At 36.6% G+C, this 22237-nt stretch overlaps 1 protein-coding gene across 1 annotated transcript in view; it reads right to left on the bottom strand.

The window, feature by feature from the left end:
• LOC139940337 (nicotinamide/nicotinic acid mononucleotide adenylyltransferase 1-like) overlaps window positions 1-22237 on the bottom strand; it is a 44855-nt gene that overhangs the window by 12018 nt on the left and 10600 nt on the right. The window contains exons 2-4 of the mRNA XM_071936543.1: window positions 20543-20631; window positions 15068-15184; window positions 10447-10594 (exon numbers count right to left, since the gene is read on the bottom strand). Coding sequence (XP_071792644.1) covers window positions 10447-10594; window positions 15068-15184; window positions 20543-20631 — 354 coding nt within the window. The remainder of the gene's footprint in view (window positions 1-10446; window positions 10595-15067; window positions 15185-20542; window positions 20632-22237) is intronic.

Genomic DNA, 22237 nt, shown 5'->3' with positions numbered 1-22237 from the left:
ACCACTTCTCCTAAGTATCAGACCATAGTAAGAAAATACTGAATCACAAACGTACATGCTGTAAATAGCAATTAGATTCCTTCAGAGCTAATGGTTTCTAATTGCACATTACACCACAAACTACAAACAGGTTTTTAAATGCATGCACAACTCATACCGAGTTGATTTTACTCCCACTCAAATCCCTGAAGCTGGGCGCACAAACAGTCAGGCCCCTTTATATATAACATGAGAGTTTAAATCATAGTATTGTCATTATGTATAGGGAACCTGACAATGATTGACCCACCATGTCAGAAAGAATAGTACATGTCCATCAGAGATCTTGTGTAATATAACTCCAGTAAGAAGATATCACCGTGAAGACTTGGTGCCTATGGTCTACCCAGCTATACATGATAGGTGGTTAATTCATTAGAGTAACTACAAAATACTGAAACAGTATCCTTGGTGGACTCTACTTCTGATCAGAATGACAGTCATTGAACAACTCAAAACCACTCTCAGAATTAATTAGGCTGACAATGGATACTTGTATGCACAGACAGTATCCTACCACTGTGACTGTCCACTGTTTAAAGGAACACGTTGCCTTGGATCGGTCTAGTTGGTCTTTGAAAAGCGTTTGTATCCGTTTTTTATAAAATGCATATGGGTAGAAAGATGTTGTAAAAGTAGAATACAATGATCCACACAAACATGCCTCGAAATTGCGTGGTTTTCCTTTTACCTCGTCGACTAACACGTCGGCCATTTATGGGGGTCAAAATTTTGACTCCCATAAATGGCCGACCATGTTAGTTCGCACAGTAGAAGGAAAACCACGCAATTTCGGGGCAAACTTGTGTGGATCATTGTATTCTACTTTTAAAACACCTTTCCAACCATATGCATTTTATAAAAAACGGTTACAAACGCTTTTGTTTTGACCAACTCGTCCGATCCAAGGCAACGTGTTCCTTTAACTATACATCTTGACAATGACAAATTTCCTCTAGTTGTGTAGCAGGACCAGCCTATTTTACTTCCACCCTCGGTATGGTTATATTTATTTATAAGGAAGCAAAAACAAGATTGCTGTGATACAAAAAGTCAGGCGACCCCCAGAGGGTATGAATGGTTGAATATCCCAGATAAAAAAGAACACAGAGAACGCCAAATGCGACATTGTGCATGCGCTTTTGTTGTGAGATCACTTTTATTGATGCGCGTATGCCATTTTTTGACCATACAGTAGACGTCATGAACATTGAGCAATGAAAACACATAGAAACGGTCTATGCACGTGTCATGTGATGATCATTTTGCCATACACGCATTTCACATGGTGTGATAAAAGCCGCATCCACAGATGACACATGGGGCGGCCGGTCGAGCTCAGCGTTCTTTGGGTTCTATTTCTATGAGTATCCCTAAAACATTATTTTTCATTATTATAAAATCATTTATGCAGAACCAATCATTGTTTCTTGGTATCCCAGCCACTAAGTTCAATAAAAAAACAGAAAAATGAAGAAAAAGCACCATTCCCCATTTTATTTTTCCCTCGTAAAATAATTGATTACTCATGCTGCCGGTGGAAGATTCTTTCATCTTGATCATCCTAATGAGCGTTGGCGATCTACATGTCTTGATTAATAAAAGAAGTGAACTTAATATCAATGGTGAGCCCATTAGGTCTAATTATAGAGACAAGGCTAAATTGATGTATCGCTTCAATCCTCCATTAAAGAGAAAACTTGGAACTGGAAATTTAACAACCAATGATCAAGGAGTAAAATAGTCTGACCCCATTTGGGTCATCACAGAAATCAGTGTTTGTTATTGACTTTAAATACAGGGTACATGACGAAGATGGTGGCAGAAATTTAGGGTCCTTCAGAAAAGCAAGACGAATCCAAAGTATGCAGTTAGAATGGGCGAAAACAATTCATTGCTTTAAGTTCTGCTTCTTTGCGGTCGGCAGGCTGTGGAGTGCCACTGTGGTTAGGTTGAGAGCTTTACAAAGTGCCGGGTATCGTTCAAAAACACTTTCTCCTACTCGGTAACATTCACAGAAAACTGGGCAAGAAACACGCATCCAATTTTGGTCTCCCAACACGGCGTAAATATTTCACTGTAATTTCACTTTCTCCCACTCAGTGACATTCAGAGAAAATTTTGCTAAAAACAAGCACCCAATTTTGGTCTCCCAAACACAGCGTGTACCATAAATGTTATACTCATTCACTGCACACTGGTTTGACTTCCCCGGCAATCTCTTGATCTTTCGGTTTTTAATCTTGGCCACAAACCCATATCTTGGGGGTATATTGCTGAAAAGCCTGGTACAATGAAAACACCATCCCCAAGAGTCTGCCGATAAGAGCAGCTTTTCTGATTGAGATACCCTCTGGAATAAAAACGTCTTGTTTGAATTAATTTGATTTCTGGTGATATTTAAGTTGTTTGAGGGGTCCAGTGAAATAATCAAGGAGATTCAACAAAACAGATCGTAGCCACTGGCCACTAAGCAGTTTTGTTCCAAGCAAATAATCGTAAATTTTGATCATTACTTTTTAAATTTTGTACGTTTATGATGCTGTTGAAAAGTAGATGCTTTATTACAGTTCATGGTATAGATCACAATGGGTTCTTAAATATTTCCATGTGTTATTTATCAGTATGATTCCAAGGAATCATTTGGCTTCTCAATTGCAATATTGCTAAGTGACACATGATATGGGTTCAATATTACAACAACCATTAGACTACAGTGAAAAGACAATTAACTGCAATACAAACCGAAATCCATTTTTATTGAACTGTGTACGGTTCAAAAACACTTACGGAGCTGAAAGTTCCTAACATTCAACAACTGCATGTAATTTTAATGCAACAGATGGTACTTCAAGATCAAGTTTCAATGTGTAATGAATCTATCTGATACATGTGCATACACCATGACATGAGGGAATAGCAAAACCTATTACTTATAGTAAAATCAGAATGGATTGACCTTTGCTGTGCCTGTTGGTGTCAGCGGCCATGTTAAGAATCTGCAGTGATTTAGTTGTGGCTGCTGGTGCTCTCATGGCCTTAATGCTAATGAATCCCATCACATATTGCTAACACCAAGACATCATAATTATATCCTTCAGATCTCACTGATGATATGTGTCTTCTTCTTTTCTCTTTAAAGGGTTTTGACACCTTTTGTGGATCATGTTTCTGGTCATGACATGAATCCTTACTCACTGTGAATGAAGATGGATGTAATTACCTGTAGAAGTTTCAGCTTCATTAGTAGTTTTTAAGGAAAAAGGGAAACATCACAGAACAATGTTTTCTGGAGAGTTACATAAATCCTTTGTACTGCCAAAATTATTTTTAGCAAGTAATATTTTAAGGGAAGCTTTCTACCATCATCATCTATAACCTGTGTAAGTAGGTCTAAGGTAAATCTGTGCACTGTTGTGTTTTGTGTTGTACAATAAGTACCCAAACCCTTAAGTGTGATATCTCATCATGTTCAACAAATCTTAGCCAAGCCAGTGTAATCAGTCCTTATCTGCAGTTTGTCAACCTCAATTACACCTCAGCATGCTACACTCCCGAATCTGCCTTATTGTAATGGTTCTGTGCACCAAATAGTCCCATAAACTTCTCTATAAAGTCGCCTGCAATGTCTTTTGCCATACATTTTCTTTGCTTGGGTTTCTTTTAAAACCATTGGACCCTTTCGGTACAGAACAGGAAAAAAAGTTCACAGATTTACAAATAATTTACAGGGTTTACAGAAGGTAATGGTGAAAGACTTCTCTTGAAATATTGTTCCATGAAATGCTTTACTTTTTGAGAAAACATTAAAACAATATTAATTCTCGTTAGCGAGAATTACGGATTTATTTTAAACACATGTCATGACACGGCGAAACGCGCAGAAACAAGGGTGGGTTTTCCCGTTATTTTCTCCTGACTCCGATGACCGATTGAGCCTAATTTTTCACAGGTTTGTTATTTTATATATAAGTTGTGATACACGAAGTGTGGGACTTGGAAAATACTGTTTACCGAAAGTGTATAATGGTTTTAAATTACACTGTTCTGTGCACCATATAGTCCTTTATATTTATGATTTTTGCATAATCTATTTTCCTTTGACTGTACATATTGTATTTAGGTTTCTTTTAAAGTATCTAAGCATAATGGATGTTTTTTTTTAATTTTTATTTCAGTACTATGCATTTGGATCCATAGGGAATATTCTATAAATATTTGTGCATGAATTGAAAGTACTTATTAACCCAATTCATCTGATGTCATACTCTACAATAAATATTGGTTGCATCATCGTGGGAATCAGTTTCCCTGTTATTCTGTCATGACCGTTTGAGGCGATGCCCACGGGTTTATATGCTCACCATATTTAACATGTACACATGCAATTTGACACCCAAAATGGCTAACCGCCTGCAGAAAGTAGGCGCATATATGCCAGCGCTTCTGCAAAGTAAATGTATTTTTTCCTTTTTAAAAAAACTTGAGGAATAAAAAAAAATGTATTTGGGTTCTTTGAATGAAAGTGTTTAATTTTTTATATTCTTTCAGGACTGAAACTTTGTTGGGGCGATCTCTGGTTATTGCCTTGGTGTCCTTAAAATGCTCCAGAAGATATTTACAATTTCACATAGACGTCCTTTACCAAATAGAAAATGCCTTGGTGCCCTTGCACTTTCAAGGCCCGTTTTGATAACTTACTTGGTTCATAGATGCAAAACCTCTTTAAGCGAAAAGCGTCTCTCTACTCAAGTTTTGTTGTAAATCAGCCACCACTATCCTATGACCAACTTGTAATCAAGTACATGTAGACGTTAGTCCTTAATGAAGTGGACAAGAGTGATCACACGTTACTGAAACTAGAGTTGTAGCTAGTGTTCTTGAGCAAAGGAAGCATGCCTTAACAGTGCTGCAATTAATTAGACTGGATACTGATTGGGGTTTTCATTTGATTTTAAGTAGGATCAAGTAGGATCTTGGCTAAGCCATGGATATCATCGATGTCTTCATAACCAAATAAAAGCTACTTAAAATGTCCGCATCTTCTTTTAATATTTTGTGTAATACTTTATTTATGTGAAAAAAATGGGATTATTTTAATGTAGGAAAAAACTTTTAATACATTTGTGTCATTGTATACTTTTTAATATGTTCAAATGAGCACTTTGTATTTTAAGAAAAGAAAGGGTGTTTAAAAGCTTTAACTTCAAATTATGTTTATGAGGCACCTAAAACAGTAAAGCATTTTTCATTTTGATTTCAGGATTATGTGTAGTTGTTTCTCTTCATAAACCTAACTGTGCTTCAAGAGAGATACATGTGTGAAATCAGAAACAAACCTCTGAACAACTAACTGCACACAAATTGCATGATGATGTGGTGATCTATAGCCATAGCCGAAGCTACCAATTGGTTAACGCCTTAAAACAATAACCAGAGATGCTGTTACTACAACCATCACAGCAGACTGTTTGAAATCTCAGTCATTTTAGCCAGAGGAATTGGTTTAATTTGAGATGCTGTTTTTTTCTCAAATTGTATATGAGATAATATAGTCCATGGGCGTTCAAGTGTTGTATTTGTTTAGTGAGCAATGAGTGCTTATGAATAATGCTGCCATTAGTAACTTGACCAATCTGTATGCATGATTGGAATCAAGGCCAGCTACGATTGAAGGACAATCTCGTTAGTATAACACATCATTAATTAATGATGTTTACTTGAATAACTATCTGGTACTTGGGAGTAAAATACAACTTTTGAAGACAAAGCACACCTTTGGTTTTTGGAACAGTTCAGTTGTTTAAATCCAATATAAATGTAGCTTTATATGATCAAACTAACCTGTGCAGAATTAATTTATAAAGGTGATCGCACTTTTGAGAAGAGGAATCATCTCTATAAGTGTTATCTCATATTCGAAAATTTGAGGTATTTTTTACAAGCACACCGTGCAATCTTTCTCAAAATTCTTGACATTATTGAATGCTACTGTGTGCTTCTACCCAAAGGTGTTTATTATCAATAATTATAAGAGTGATTACCGAACATATACCTTCCCTTGTGGGGTCCTTCGTATTTAGTTCAATGGATATCTTTGTTATTGCAGATTTTGTCCATCGATTCATACTTTTCCTCTTATTTTGATCACATCAAGTCAATTAATTGAGAAGTTACATGTTTGTGCCAAGAGGAAGTTTACAACCAAAATAAAAACAACCAAAATAAAAACCAACAAAAATAAACACAACCAAACAACAGCTAATTCCACATAATTTGTTTTTTATCTAGGATTTGTAAACTCATTTATTTCTCTATGTTTTCTACCCAGTGGATTTTTTTTTGATATATTCCCTAATGAAAACATCCACCCAACCATCATATTCACCCACTGCTAATTGTTATCACGGATTTGTAAACTCATTTTGTTTTCTACCCAATGGAATCATTTTGATACATTCCCTAATGAAAACAACCAATCTACTCCCAGCAGTTTCACAGAAAAAACCCTCTTTGATGAACTGAATTAATTCCCACTCCTAATTCTAATCAGATTAACGCTGCTGTTGAACCGCCTCCGGATCTCACCAGTGTGCTACGATCCACATCAGTACAATAGGGGAATCTTTTCTTTAACATCAGCGATGAGTTTAAGATCAAAATGTCATCAGGCACCAGACGGGAGTCCGGAGTCCCTGCTACCCTGAGTTTAGTCAACAACCATTCCCTCACTTCCGTCGCTCGACTAATTTGCTTTTAAACCACAGCCCGTTTTTTTTTTTTTATGTCTCGGGGCGTTTTTTCTTACAACCCAGGAGCTGACGAGGCTGGACAGCTTTAGAAGGTTGCTGATGGGATGTTGGGATGATTGGAGAAAGTCATCAAATATTACCTGTTCTGAATTCCTGCTGGGAATCAATGATAGTATTGCTAGTGTCCGTCCCTTAATAGTCAGAATTATCATTTAAACAAGCACGATATTCAGTCTTTGGCAAAAAAGTTGGAACATTTCACTGAGGGTTTAATACCTTTCAAGCTATTTAGTCACATTTTTCCAGATTTTGCTAAGGGAAAAACAAAATCGGAAATCAGACTTAAAGGCAGTGGACACTATTGGTAACTACTCAAAATAATTATCAGCATAAAACCTCACCTGGTAAGGAGTAATGGGGAGAGGTTGATGGTATAAAACATTGTGAGAAACGGCTCTGAAGTGACGTAGTTTAAAATTGAGAAAGAAGTAATTTTCCAGGAGTTTGATTTTGAGACCTCAGATTTAGAATTTGAAGTCTCGTAATGAAGCATCTTAAAGCACACAACTTTGTGTGACAAGGGTGTTTTTTCTTTCATACATGTAGTTATCTCACAACTCCGACGACCAATCGAGCTCAAATTTTCACAGGGTTGTTATTTTATGCATTTGTTGAGATACACCAAGTGAGAAGACTGGTCTTTGACAATTACCAATAGTGTCCATTTTCTTTAATGTAGGAAAAATATAATGACTGCATAAACAAGTCAGGAAATACTTTTTTTTAACTGCAGTCTATTCATCACACTTGGAATGGAATAATAATTGTTCCACTTCCTCCTAATGTATTTAAAAATCATGTATTAATACAGACAACAATGCGTTAAAAATGAGAAATGTCTCAACGGGTGCTCTGTTTTGATTAAGACTTGCTGAATTATGTGAAATGTACTTCCTCCAAGCAACAAACAAAACAAAAACACCCCCATTGTTGACAGAGATGCAATGATGGCAGGACAACTAGTGCTCTGATCGATTCCTTAAAAACAACAACCATGTCTCAGCAGAGAGTTTCAGCATGATTGCAAACCAAACACTTAGGAGGTTGGTTTGGAAGGTCTAGGAGCATCCCTGTTGAGGTATGGGACAGAAAGAAATGAAGGCTGGGTTTGGGGTCAGTTATTATATATTCACTGCTCCTCTAGGCTTGCTTATCACACATCAGTGTGAGGGTAACAAATTATATACACCTCCGATGCCATTTTAATCATTTTTACGTTATCAATTGATTTGAATGGCAAAAATTGGGATTGTCATTTAAAACAAAAATGTTGTTATTCATTTATTGCTTTTTATCAAACAAACCAACTTATAAGCATGAATAATGGGGTTTTTGTGCTTGGAGTTTTAAAGCCATTGGACCCTTTCGGTAAACAGTGTTGTCCAAGGCCCACACTTTGTGTACCACAACTTCTATATCAAATAACAAACCTGTGAAAATTTAGGCTCAATCGGTCATCGGAGTCGGGAGAAAACAACGGAAAAACCCACCCTTGTTTCCGCGCGTTTCGCCGTGTCATGACATGTGTTTAAAATAAATCCGTAATTCTCGTTAACGAGAATTTATATTGTTTTGCTGTTTTCTCAAAAAGTAAAGCATTTCATGGAATAATATTTCAAGAGAAGTCTTTCACCATTGCCTTCTGTAAACCCTGTAAGTTATTTGTAAATCTGTGAACTTTTATTTTTTTTTCTGAACCGAAAGGGTCCAATGGCTTTAATACATGAATCTTTAAAATTGAATTTTTTTTTAAATTCAATTATACCAAGTTTATGTGTTGGTTTCTTGGGGTAGTAAAACATGTAAGATGTGAGCAGATCTTTGGGGTCCAGACACAGGCAGACGTCAAGCATCAAACACAGTGAAATCAGTAACATTCCTGTATGGGCCTTTCTATTTCAGAGTATAGAAATGCATCATAGGTCACTGGAGTCATGCATGATATTGGATCCTTGGAAAAAAGTAGTAATATTTTATTGCGTACTTGTAAGGACTGACCTACATGGTGAAGGCTTTAATAGACATTTCTGGCTATAAAAAAAAAATCAGATTTTTCCAAGAACCCCCCTCCCCCCCCCCCAAAAAAAAAGGGAAAACGGACTTAAGTAGGAAAAATTTCATGCCTGTGGATTGCCAGTAATTCACAAGTTCATCCTCCAGCAAGAATTTATATTCTTGTTTGTGAGTGATGTTGTTGTGTGGATTGTCAATATTTCAAAAGTTCATCTCCTGACGTGAATTTATATTCTTGTTTGTTGAGTGCCAGTGGTGCGTAATAAACTGTGAAATCAGATACGTGTACATCCACAGACCATGTAAACGTTGCTGATGACTGACATAAATATAACCCAAATAGCTGGACTGACAACTAGTGGAGAGAGCTCTTATGGTGATGAGTATAGCAATCAGTCAGGTATCAGTGGTATAATCACTGTGTAGTTTGGCATAGTGTAGGTAATCAGGCTGAGGTAAGCTATGCTTCCTGTTGTGCTCAGATAGAGGGCTACACGATGGATTGTTCATCTATCCACAGTGCTGATGAGATCGCGGCTAATATAAATACACACACTCCGCAGAGTAGAAACATTGTCCTGTTGTCACTACCCAATTTCAGTGTAGAGGAAGGGTGTATCCGATACACCCTTAAAGGCACTGAATACTATTGGTAATTGTCAAAACACCCTTGTCACACGAAGTTGGTTTCAGATGCTTGATTTCGAGACCTCAACTTCTAAATCTGAGGTTTCGAAATCAAATTCGTGGAAAATTACATCTTTCTCAAAACCCATTACTCTCCCCATAACTCGTTACCAAGTGAGGTTTTATGCTAATAATTATTTTGAGTAATTACCAATAGTGTCCAATGCCTTTAACAACGCACAACGCATTTAACTTTTCTACCAAAGCAACAAGTCCACAAAATATTATTTTGGTTTTTGTTTCTCTTACACCAATGTAGGTGTATACTCAGTACTTTCCAGAGTCCTATGAACAAAATGCATGCGCATTATCACTCGAGTGGGATTTGAACCCAAGACATTTGTCATTCTGGATCAGATGTCTACCACTAGTCCATCGAACGAGCCCAGTGCGGTGGTTTGAATCCTACTTTAAGCAGCAGGTACTTCAATGATTGAGTAGATGTTAATCTTTATCCCGATGCAAAATTAACATATATTAAGTCCGCATAACATGTACGTAGTATGTACATTGTATCAACCGTACCGTTTAAAAGAATCCCAGGTTGCCTGTCGTATTCTAACAATGCAAGTTTACAGGGGCTTCTTAAAGTCAACAGCAATTGTACTCATCCTCACTCATGTAAAAATGTAGATGTAATCGTACATGTCTACTTTGCGCATCAATGTTACAATGTTCAATTTTCTGTAAAATCCTCTGACAAGCCAACGAGATGAGTATCTAAACCTTGCGGATTGGAAAGAATAAATCTGTTTATAACCTTAAAAGAAAGACAAAAATATTGGTTTGTTTATTACAATTCATTTGATAAAGTTTTTGTTTGCAAAGACAAGCAAAGGGCAAGCCCAAATTGTGGCAAGAATTACCATTTCAATTGATAATGCCATTTTCTTACCACTGTTCATATCCTGGTTTTTGTTGCTTCTCCTTCTCTTACGAGCCGGTCTTACAGGAATAGTTGTACATGAGACGGGTGATGTGAATGCCTGGTTTAAGTCCTTAAATGAGTCTGAATTCGCTTCATCGCGGAAGTGTCTCAGTGTCTGCAGAGAGAAGAGACAGGGGGCAGAAAACAGAGATGGTCAAACTACAGAGGCTAACAATTTAAGACTGGTAATTGGCCTGTTTTGAACGATGTGCAAGAAAGAGTAACACCTGTTTCAGACAGGCACGCCAGCGTCACGCTGAACCAAATAAATTAGGAGCGACTCTAGGTCGACCAAAATAAATTTTGGTTTCAGGCAGGTGAACTTAACATACATGTAATATTAGGTTCAGTTCACGACAAGATCGATGTCTGAAACAATGGCACTCCAGAGTCGTTCAACTTCTTTCTAGATCTTTCAACTTCTAGCACATCCAGTCACTCCAGCACTGTTTCAGATGTCAAACTTTTTGCATACTAATTCAGAATTTGGTTCAGCATGTCTGAAACAGGTATAAGAGACTAAGAGAGCAAAGTTTAACAAAATGGTGAGGTTATTAAGTCAGTCAATTGTACATCTTATCTGCCATGTTTCATAACTTTCAATAACTAAAATGAAGACCAAATGAAAGGGCAGTTATCGAAACACAATATTTGTAACATTATTCAATATTATCAGATACTGCAAATCTCGCAGGTGCCAACTAACCCACCCCACATCCTCTAGCCATTACCAGCATCTGTAAAGACGGCATAGACCGAGGCATTCATTTGATAAAATAAAAATAATATTCACTGAATCTCAGGCACAGGATATGAACAGCTCCCCTTCCCCTACGGCCGACACGTATCCAATTTTAAAAACTACAACATGATCAACATAATCGAAGAGAGTACCCTCCCGCAAGACCCCTTCAGCAATTTCATCAGCGCGAGGAGAGTGTGGCGCAGGGAGAGAATGAAAACACCATCAGGTCTAGATGTCGCTCCTGGTATCGATTGAACAATCCTCAAAGAAGAAAACCAACTCCAGCAGCCAGGCTTGTCACACGTTGATGTGTGGTGCCGCCATCGTTTTGTCAGTTAGGGGTCAGTTTTAAATTAAATTGTGGCTGACAATCTTTTCCGACTTATGCTTCTGGATGGAGGGGAGGGGTGTTTATAATATCACTTGCTGCTTCAAGACCTGTTACCCACACATAAACAAGTCTGTGGCTAGTCATCTCATGTTGTTTATCAATATACACTTGTTAATCTACAATTTCCCCAAATTGTTTTAAAGTTATCATTTCTGTGCAGGGATGGATTTCAATTTCATGCAAGATGCTTTTTAAAGCACACAAATTTGCTGAACATTGAATATGTAGTGAATAGAAACTGTACTGGATTAGTTACATGTATTAACACAAGTTTCTTCCTCAGTCATGTTAAGCAATGATTTCTTTGGCCAATATTTTCTGCTGAGTCTGTTGAGTAATATCATCCCAGTATCAAGTTTGTGCTTTAAATGATTTTAGTACTGAAACTAGCGCTGTGATCATATCACAATATTATTATTTTTACAAAATAAAACAAATTCACAGAATTGCTTTTATCAACAAGCATGGTTCACCTTGATTAGACTGTTCATATTTTTGCAGTTCATTTAGTAAACGAAAATACATGTTACTATTATATTTTCACATTTTAAAGCAGAGTCCCTTTTGCCATTCAATTGCTTTGAAAGTTGACAGAGGACTGAAATTGGTCTTACGTGTACATGTAAGTACAATGTACAAACACAAATATACATGTTGAAAACATTGTGCACTTTCTGGTTTTAAATTTAGTTTACCTCCAACCACTTTGTGCTTAATGTTTTACCATTCCATTAGGTTTATTGCAATGTCCCACAGTGCACAGCATAACAAGATTCCCCCATTAGACAACCAAAGTCTTCTATTAGTCAATTATCTAGACTAATTGGATTGATTTTTTTGTACACATTGTCAAGACTCTCTAAATGCAATTATTTCCTAAGAATTATGACCTCCAATGTATAATTCTATCATCCTTGATAGACCAGACTCAATTCTCACTCAATTATTGTAATATTTTATAAAGATAACAGAGAAAAAATAAGAAGGGGAAAAAAAAAAAAAATAGTGGTGACCTTTCATATGCGTCATTGTGGTAACAAAAGATCCGTTAGCGTGGGCTACTAAATTGAATTATGCAATCTGAGACGATGATTAAATTACCACAAATGAACTAATGCAATAATGAAGCTGTACGTAGATTTAAGAAATCACCCTTGGTTTTCAAATGAGCCTAAAGAATTGTTCATTATGGGACAGTTGGTGAGGGTGCCCTGCACATTGACAATGTACATGGCGGCACAAGCTACAATACTTTTGCATATAAGGAACCACAGACTGGAGTCCTGAAACCTATCTTCTATGCTTACATAATGTACCATGTATGTAGTTAGCAAAACATATCTTATCAAGAGCCTGCTCTGGGCCAAATTTCAAAACACTAAATTGTTAACATTAAAACTTGCTAAGCGCAGAAAATTTTACTTAGAAGAATCAATCAGGTAACAGCCATTTACATGTTTACATTGTTGCGAATGGTGCCCCGCTCATTCTTTCTTAGTAATGGAATTTGCTAAGCATTTTCCCCCTGCAGCTCAATGAAAATGGGCCACACTATAGCCTAATTTATACATATTGAATGAAAACTGCTTTGGACTAGTAAACACAAGTCTTGCTAAAAATTTAATGAGCAAATAAAAAAATATATCATGGTACCTATATAAAATGTTATTATGGTGTTCTTAGAAAACACGCTTAAAAGTTTTGATTCGTTAAGTGAGTGAATTTTAGTTTATTTGACCTTTAAATCAAATTTTTATATCTGAAAGCGAATAACATTGAATAAATTTAAAATCCAAGTTCCTAAAATTTCTTTCAGGCAAATCAAAAGCAGTTTACTAGACCGACCCGCTTCTTTTTATAGAGCTGAAGTGCAAGGTCTGGTGTATACCCATGTATGAAGGCATGTTACGGCTTCACTATAAGGGAGTTAAGTGTCAGCCAGAGGGATGTTTGGGTTTCATGTAGCCACTCTAGTCAGTTAAATTTGAACATACCGTTTTATCTTTCATTTACATATTACAGTCTGTAATTGAGTACAACCCAGATAAAGTCAAACAAAATGAATACTTGGTTAAAGCCATTGGACACTTTCGGTAAACAGTTGTCCAAAGGCCCACACTTCGTGTATCACAACTTATATAACAAAATAACAAACCTGTGAAAATTTAGGCTCAATCGGTCATCGGAGTCGGGAGAAAATAACGAGAAAAACCCGCCCTTGTTTCCGCACGTTTCGCCGTGTCATGACACGTGTTTACTATAAATCCGTAATTCTCGCTGTCGAGAATTGATAATTGTTTTAATGTTTTCTCAAAAAGTAGAGCATTTCATGGAATAATATTTCAAGAGAAGTCTTTTACCATTACCTTCTGTAAACCCTGTAAGTTATTTGTAAATCTGTGAACTTTTATTTTTTGTTCTGTTCCGAAAGTGTATAAGGGCTTTAAATTAAAATTCATCACTTGCTATATAAAGACACATCATATTTTACTATCATATAAAATACTTAGTCATTGTATTTACTACTGGTACCCACAAAATACACATTTATCTGTCGGGTTGACCGTGTTGGCTTAATGGTGTGTGTTGCATTGCCAATTCGCTTTTGGCTATTTTATACTAGTACCTTATTTTTTATTATATAGGAGTAGACATTGTTAATCCCATCTATAAATAGTTCTGTTAAATTGACAACTTAAAAGTTCTTACAATATGTATTGCATTAGATTTATAACTAATTGGTGGAAGTCTTTTTTGTAAACAATATGTTTTATACCTTTATCCCTCTACAAATAACCTGTTTATTTCCAATGCAATTTTATTATTAAACCTTGCTATCTTGGCATCTAACTGGCATAGTTGTATCTGACATTTTACCTCCGTGGATCTCAGTTCAAACCTTAGACCTGAAGATTAGGTTTTCAATCTCTAGCCGAAATTGTTAAAAATAATAATAATAACTTGACTTATTATCACAGGTACAAATGTATCTTGGGGCCTGTATATTACAGCGGCACTTTGAGGTTTCATTTAACCAGCAATAAACACTACATGTAAATTCTGCCTCTTCATACATTGATCAATCAGAGTAATGACTACCTCATCCAACAAAACTTGAGACTATAAAATCCCATTCAACATTTAAACAACCTGGCACCATCTACATTGCTGTATTGGACAATGTATGTTCCTCACAGTGCACTGTTCGATGGATCAATGATAGGGATCCACACCCACCCAAGCAGTTGCTGTAGGGCTTGATAGATCTAATAAAATAATATATGAACAGACTTGTGCAAGTCCAGCACGTATTTGAACATTGGGACCCATTAACATGCACAAGTTTCTTTCCATCATCCATTAAAGCAAAGTGGGTTGAACCAAAGTTGTCCCACAAATGTTTGAATACGTGCGAGACTCGTCTGATTTTAGAGAGGACGTTTAATACTAACCTTTGCTGTTTCTGTCCACCCTTCTTGTTCAGTTTCCCATGAATTTAATTTGATCCAATCAGATGTCTTCAAAGCTTGACTGCACATCTCTAATCTGTGCTTAGCGGAAACAAGACCCTGAAACAATACAAAAACAATCAAAGTGGTTCAGCTTCAGACACTTGTTATAGAAAAAACAATACTTAATCATCACATTACAGTATGCATAATGTAGCCCAGTGGTCTCGCTCAATGGTCTCAAGCTCAGGTGTTTATGATCGACAGAGTGTGGGTTCGAGTCCCAGTCTTGACACCTGTGTCCCAAGACTCTTGACCATTATTGATTCATCCTGTGAGACAGTGAGTTGGATGTAAACCCGTTAGTCCTTTGTGTTGTGTAACAAAACTAAGGGATCCAAAGGTTTACCCTGGTGTTTCTAGCATGGTTGGCAGCAGATTGCGATGTACACCCCCATGTAACACCCCCAGAACCCTACATGGTGCTCTAAGTCTAAATATAAAATAAACTATAGCATACCTGTATTGAAACTTAACAAACCCTTAGACGGGCCCATAACAAAGTGCTATAAGAACTGATAAGTTGTGTAGTTTTAAAGAAAATAAGCACAAATTTCAGTTTATTGCAAACATAAAGGAACTACATGTACAACAACACACACAGCTCTGTGTTACAGTCACTGCGCAGACATTCCTTTGTTCTGTTCCGAAAAATCCTATTCTTCAACTCTGTATTTTTAACACCGTGTGGACGTGTGTAATTCCACATAGTGTTTCAAGTCCCTACATTATGTGGACTTCTTTTGTTTGCCCTCATATCCACTCTTTGTATGTAGCGTTAAAACACTGTACTAACCAGTGCATTCAAAGCGCTCACATTTACATTGTGCATACATGTGTACATGATTCATGAACCAACAATTTCACAGTAAACTTTGAGAATGTCCCAGGCAGGAAATTAGAGAAAAAAGCATCCCAGTTTCCTGGTATTTTACAATTAACTTCACATCCCTGTCCTTCTTTATTCCAACCCAGAACTACATGTGCATGCGTTCAACACTTTCCACAGAACAAGTAAGTCAAAAACAATGTACAGGTGGCGGCTTTCATTAATTTAAAATGCAGTCAATTACAAAAAGTGTGAACACCATTCAAGACATGATTAAAGCCTTTGATGGAGTGTAGCTGGCAGACGGTGCACAATAGACATACACTTGAGCTCAAAATTACAAATTTCACTTGGGGAGATCACTTGCCATAAACTGCTACATGATGTTATAATATAAAGTAGGACATAAATAGGTTTTGCGAATCAAAATTCTATACCTAGTTATCAAGTAATTTTTTTTTGAGTTTTGAGTTGCAGTCACTTAAAGGCAGTGGACACTATTGATAATTACTCAAAATAATTGTTAGCATAGGACCTTACTTGGTAATGAGTATTGGGGAGAGGTTGATAGTATAAAACATTGTGAGAAACGGCTCCCTCTGAAGTTACGTAGTTTTTGATAAAGAAGTAATTTTCCGCGAATTTGATTTCGAGACCTCAAGTTTAGAATTTGAGGTCTCGAAACCATGCATCTGAAAGCACACAACTTCGTGTGACAAGGTGTTTTTTCTTTCAATTTTATCTTGCACTTTCGATGACCAATTGAGCTCAAATTTTCACAGGTTTGTTATTTTGTGCATATGTTGAGATACACAAAGTGAGAAGACTGGTCTTTGACAATTACCAATAGTGTCTAGGATCTTTAAAGGCACTGGACACCTTTGGTACATTATTGTGAAAGGCCAGTATTCTCACTTCTCAGTATCCGAACATGCATAAAATTACAAATCTGTGAAAGTTTTTGCTCAAATTTGGTCATCTGCAAATTACTGAAAGCAAAGAAAACCTTGGTGCACAAATTTGTCTGCTTTCAGATGCCTGAAAAAGACTTAACAGTAAGAAATTACCTCTTTCTCAAAAACTATGTTACTTCACAGAGGGAGTCGTTTTCTAAAGTTTTCCTATACTATCAAAAGCTCTCCACTACTCGTTACCAAGCAAGTTCTAAGTGCTTTGTTTTGAGTCATTACCAAAACGGCCTTTAAAAGGCAAGTTATGTTCAAGGTTTGTCTGGTTGCCCTCGATTCAGATTTATGAATAACAAATTCTGAAGTGTGAAAATGCCAGAGGATTTGTGATGAGCAGGCTCACCAGTATCACTATGTACACCTTGAGAAAGAGAATGAGTCAAGGGCAAACTCGAAGACCAATATTTTTTGCTTATGTAGTTGGTATCATACATGGATGTAGTTGGACATTTGTTAACCTAAATGCTTCAGAAAAAGAGAAATGGCGATTGTCCATGGGTGCAGCTATTTGGTTAATAGCACCCTCTTGAGCCTCAAGTTGAGGGTAATCAGTAGAACTTTGCGAAACAAAACTACACAGCTCACTTGACGCGAACGCGTACAGTTCGATATCTGTATGCGTATTCGTATCCGCGACTCTGCAAAACCTCTCTAATGATTGAAACATCAAGACTATTACACATGGGTGTACCTGCAAGTTTACAATTCTAACATTTACTGATTTCCCACACCTACAAAGCTTCAAGTATCATTCGTCAATCTTTGTGTGAAAAAAGTTTACAGTACATATATTTCAAGACTGGTGGTGTGTCCCCAATATCATATTCCAGATCACCAGAAAGCCTGTAATCAGATTCAATAAATCCAGGCAAATAAAAACCAAACTCAAAATAAAACAGGAGTATAGAAAATCAGATTACATCAAGCAAACAAGCGTTGACTGTTTTTCCAGTAATTCAGTAAATCAGAATCCTATTTAAATAGGCCCTACACACGTACATATTTATTTTGTAACGTACACCTTCTAATTTGATAGAGTTTATATAGCAATGATACGTTCAATATTGGTACAGATTCAAGTTAAGAAGATCTGTTGGTAATTGCATTCAGCATGTTCAGTATATAATATAAGAAGCAATTAGCATTGACTGTGCAGCAATGAAAACAAGATGCAGAGTAAAGCATTCTATTAAGGAAGAGAGTTAAGTAACAACGGGATAGCAAGGTCAACACACAGCCTGAGATTCAATGAGATTCATTGATAACAGTTACAACATGGCAAGAGAATTCTCGAGGCTGAGGAATGTTATGGTACATAGTGAATGTATCATGTACAGTCAATCATGATATGAACTGAGCTGAAAGATTTATACAACACGCACAACTCTAGTCATAGAACATTAAACGCCAACACACCAAAACATTTGCCAATATGGAATTTAGGCATCTGTAAGAAGACCTTATCAACAGCTGATCTGAAAACCATGTTACATTTGGTAGATGACAACTTCAGTTACATTACACTAACTGTTGAATACATAATACCGTAATGTTTTTATTTGTGACTTAGTTGTACATGTACAATACTTTTGGGGGTAAAAATATCTGTGGTTGGGTGTTATTACATAGTCATTTATTTTGACTGAGCTAGTTGGTGACTGAATATAAACAGCTGTCAAGAAAATCCTGTTTTTAGGGAGGGGCTGTAAAAATGTTTTCCCAGATCCTCTTTAAATTGTTTACATGTACTGCCTCTAGCTGCCGTGCAATCTCGGTAGTCTACATGTAGTTGGTAAAAAGACACTGCTCTAGAATTGCAAGGGTCGTGGGTTCGAATCCCACCGGAGTAACATGCCTGTGATATTTTTTCACAGGACTCGGGAAAGTACTGAGTTTACAGTGCTAACACACATCGGTGTATGGGTAAAAACCAAAAATAATATTTTTATCCCCATGCAAATTTTTACATCTATTATACTTTTAACTTACTTGTTTTGCAACTTTGTATTTAATGTTCTTTGTAATATTTGTCATGGCCAAATAAATAAATAATAATAAATTCATATTTTCAATGTTGTAGCAAGCTTACTAGTGGTATGAAAAACTAGGTTCTGAAGTCAGTAATTTATTCAAGTTTGTAAATTTTGCAGGACTTGCAACAGATGATTATAATACAGACAGTTGGTACATCCCAACAATTTATCTAAGAAGTTTCAATTTTCAAGTAAAGCTGAAGACTCTAGCCTTCTAAAAAAAGTATCAAATGTTGTGTTTTCAAGACATGGGTGCCAAAATAGCAGTGCATACTATCTGCCTTCATTCCTGCCTGGAGGAGTAAACAACCGTGCAAATTAATAAATCTTTAAACGCCTGCCATGAATATTTGTGCATTATAAGTTATGCCCTACTGACTGTCATTTGGTCCGAGCCAGCTGCGGTCAAGCGGATATTTCAGGGTAGAGGAAGAGGTATAGATTTCAGCCTCGTTTGCCTCCGTGTGTTCCGGTTTAGTAGAAGGCCATTCATTGAACTTTACTAACCTCGCTTGAAGAGACGGAGACACTAAGGCGTCTTCATTCTTCACGTTTTATTTTTGAAGTTAGTGTGGGGGCGCATGTTGCTTTGTGCTTTCTTGCTCAATTAATGAGAGGATAACAAATTAATTGAGATGATTTTCAGAAACCAAACGGCAACAGAATCCAATAAAAAAAATGCTCCTGTTATTATAGCCTAGAGAGCAGACAAGCATGCTGTCATTGCTTCATTTTCAAAACACCATAAGTCAACAAGGTTGGTTCTGACTACTTGTATGTTTACAACAGACACTTATTCCCTGTGTCTTTTAGTTTTCTGATAAAGAAGATGTCTCAATCTATCATGAAACCCCAACAGTATGCACAGTGATTGACTTTACATCATTACCACAATAAATCTTGATTCCGCCGTTTTGGGAGATCGCCTGTGTTTCTGCGCATTTTAGGCAACACACCCAACTTAAAGACACTGGACACTATTGGTAATTGTCAAACACCAGTCTTCTCACTTGGTGTATCTCAACATATGCATGAAATAACAAACCTGTCAAAAATTGAGCTCAATTGGTCATCGAAGTTACGAGATAACAATGAAAGAAAAAACAACCTGGTCACACGAAGTTGTGTGCTTTCAGATGCTTGAAATCAAATTCAAGGAAAATTACTTCGTTCTCGAAAACTATGTGACTTCAGAGGGAGCCGTTTCTCACAATGTTTTATACTATCAACCTCTCCCTATTACTCATTACCAAGTAAGGTTTTATGCTAATAATTATTTGGAGTAATTACCAATAGTGTCCACTGCCTTTAATATACAATTTTAGTCCCAAAAGGACCGATGACGTAAAGTTTAATGTTTGTCTGGCCTCCAACAGACTAGGGTAAGATTCACAAAGCTCCTAGCCACATAACCAACCAATCATGAACAAATATATTGCTTCATGCTAGAAACCCACAAAGATACAACGTAGTCTTCAACTACATGTGTATTCAGCAGTTGTTTTCTGCTTTAAAACAGGAATATCAAAGCAAGCAAGTATGCTCCATCTTTCTGATGCCAAATTACAATCTTGTTCTATATCTGTACCTTCTTTCCATAAGCATCATGTACTGGTGAGATGATACCTGATATCACTTGGAAGTTGCCAATCCGATGAAGATAATCCTTGGCAATTTCTACGAGAGACGGAAGAGAAAAGACAAATAAACAGTCAGTGCATCTCCAGTTGTAATATACACACTAATGGGTGGTCAAATCAAACTCAGAAACTGATTAACGATGTTATATGATTTAGGGGGCAAGTGCAATGTCAAGTAACCTAGTTTAAACTGCTGCTTAGCACAATAAATCACAAACAGATAATCAGTCAAATGTACGACCATGGAACAATACACTGTACACATTCAAATGCAAAATTACATGAGGAATACTTAAAGTATGTATTTTTTTCTTTTTTTTCTTACATTATCAATTGTACATAATTGGGCCTACATGGATACCGGGCTGTTAGATGCGTTTTGCCATACTGATTCAGCAACCCACCCATGACAAGATACAACAATGTAAGTTCCCCAAACAATGGAATTTCACAACTTATCATTTAGACAGTACATTGTACCTTGCACACTTATGCATACACCTTATTTATAGTTGGTAAGAAAAAAATACAATTTAAAATACAAAGATCATTGTTAATACTCTATTTTCATATGAAATTCTGTTGGTCATGTGCCACGGAGTTGACCGTCTTATCAATGTTCACACTGTACATTTCAGGCTGCAATATAATTAGTTACAATGTGTTTTGTTAATAAATTGGAATTCATCTTGGCTGTCTGATTTAAAGATGCTAGATCATTTTTGTTGTTGCAGAATTGACCTAAATAACTTATTTAAAGCTTCAATTATGTTGTAAGATTTTATTTAGGGTATTGTTTGAATAATCGGCCAACAAGTCGGCCAACAAGTTTGTTTGAATGTTAAATGTATTTTATGCAATGTCCGTGGCATGTGGAAGCTTGTTTTGTATTCTTCATTTTTAAACAGCGTTTCTAGTAAAAATTGTACACAAAATAAATTCCTTCAAATGGCAAAATCTTGCCATGCATTTTTAAAACTATGACCCAAACATGTAGCTCCGTCATGCACACCAACCATCCCTTAAGCCAAAAGTAATCCATTCCTTGTATTTTCCTCCTGCTCACAAAGATGAAACCGATCGTTCCACAAACGACCGGCACATCGTTTCCGGGACAAACAACCTCCAAAAAGCTTGTATCGATCTTGGGTTTTACAGAGACGCTGTTCTACTCTTAATGGTCCCCCAGGGTTTGTTGGACTGCGTATGTATTAACCTGTTGTCATAGGGTTGGTTAGAATGCATTGAGGAATGGTCTAATTCATGCAGATCAATGCAAATTCAGTCCGTTTTATCTACTGAGATGAAATGATCCTTTTAGGATGAGATAAATATGTGTACTTTACTTGGGATGTGTTCATTAATTCTGTCTGTATAAACAATGTGAATGTACTTTGGAGTTAGATTTGAATTTCTCAGCGCTCTTATTAGCGCTTCTAGCATCTTCTTAGCGCTTCTTATTAGCTCTTTTGTGTGAATTGCCAAATAAATATTGCCAAATAAATAATAAATTTGAGCCAAATGAGAGGAGAGAAGACAATAAAGAAATTTCAGTTTTAGATGTGGGGGAAAAAACGCAGAGAATTACTCCAGGCAAAACCCACTCAGTCAGGCAGGGGACTGAAAAGCCAATCAACCTATTG

Source organism: Asterias amurensis, chromosome 8 (genome assembly GCF_032118995.1).
Source record: "Asterias amurensis chromosome 8, ASM3211899v1".
Lineage (NCBI taxonomy): Eukaryota > Metazoa > Echinodermata > Asteroidea > Forcipulatida > Asteriidae > Asterias > Asterias amurensis.
This window is presented reverse-complemented; position numbering and strand designations above follow the sequence as displayed.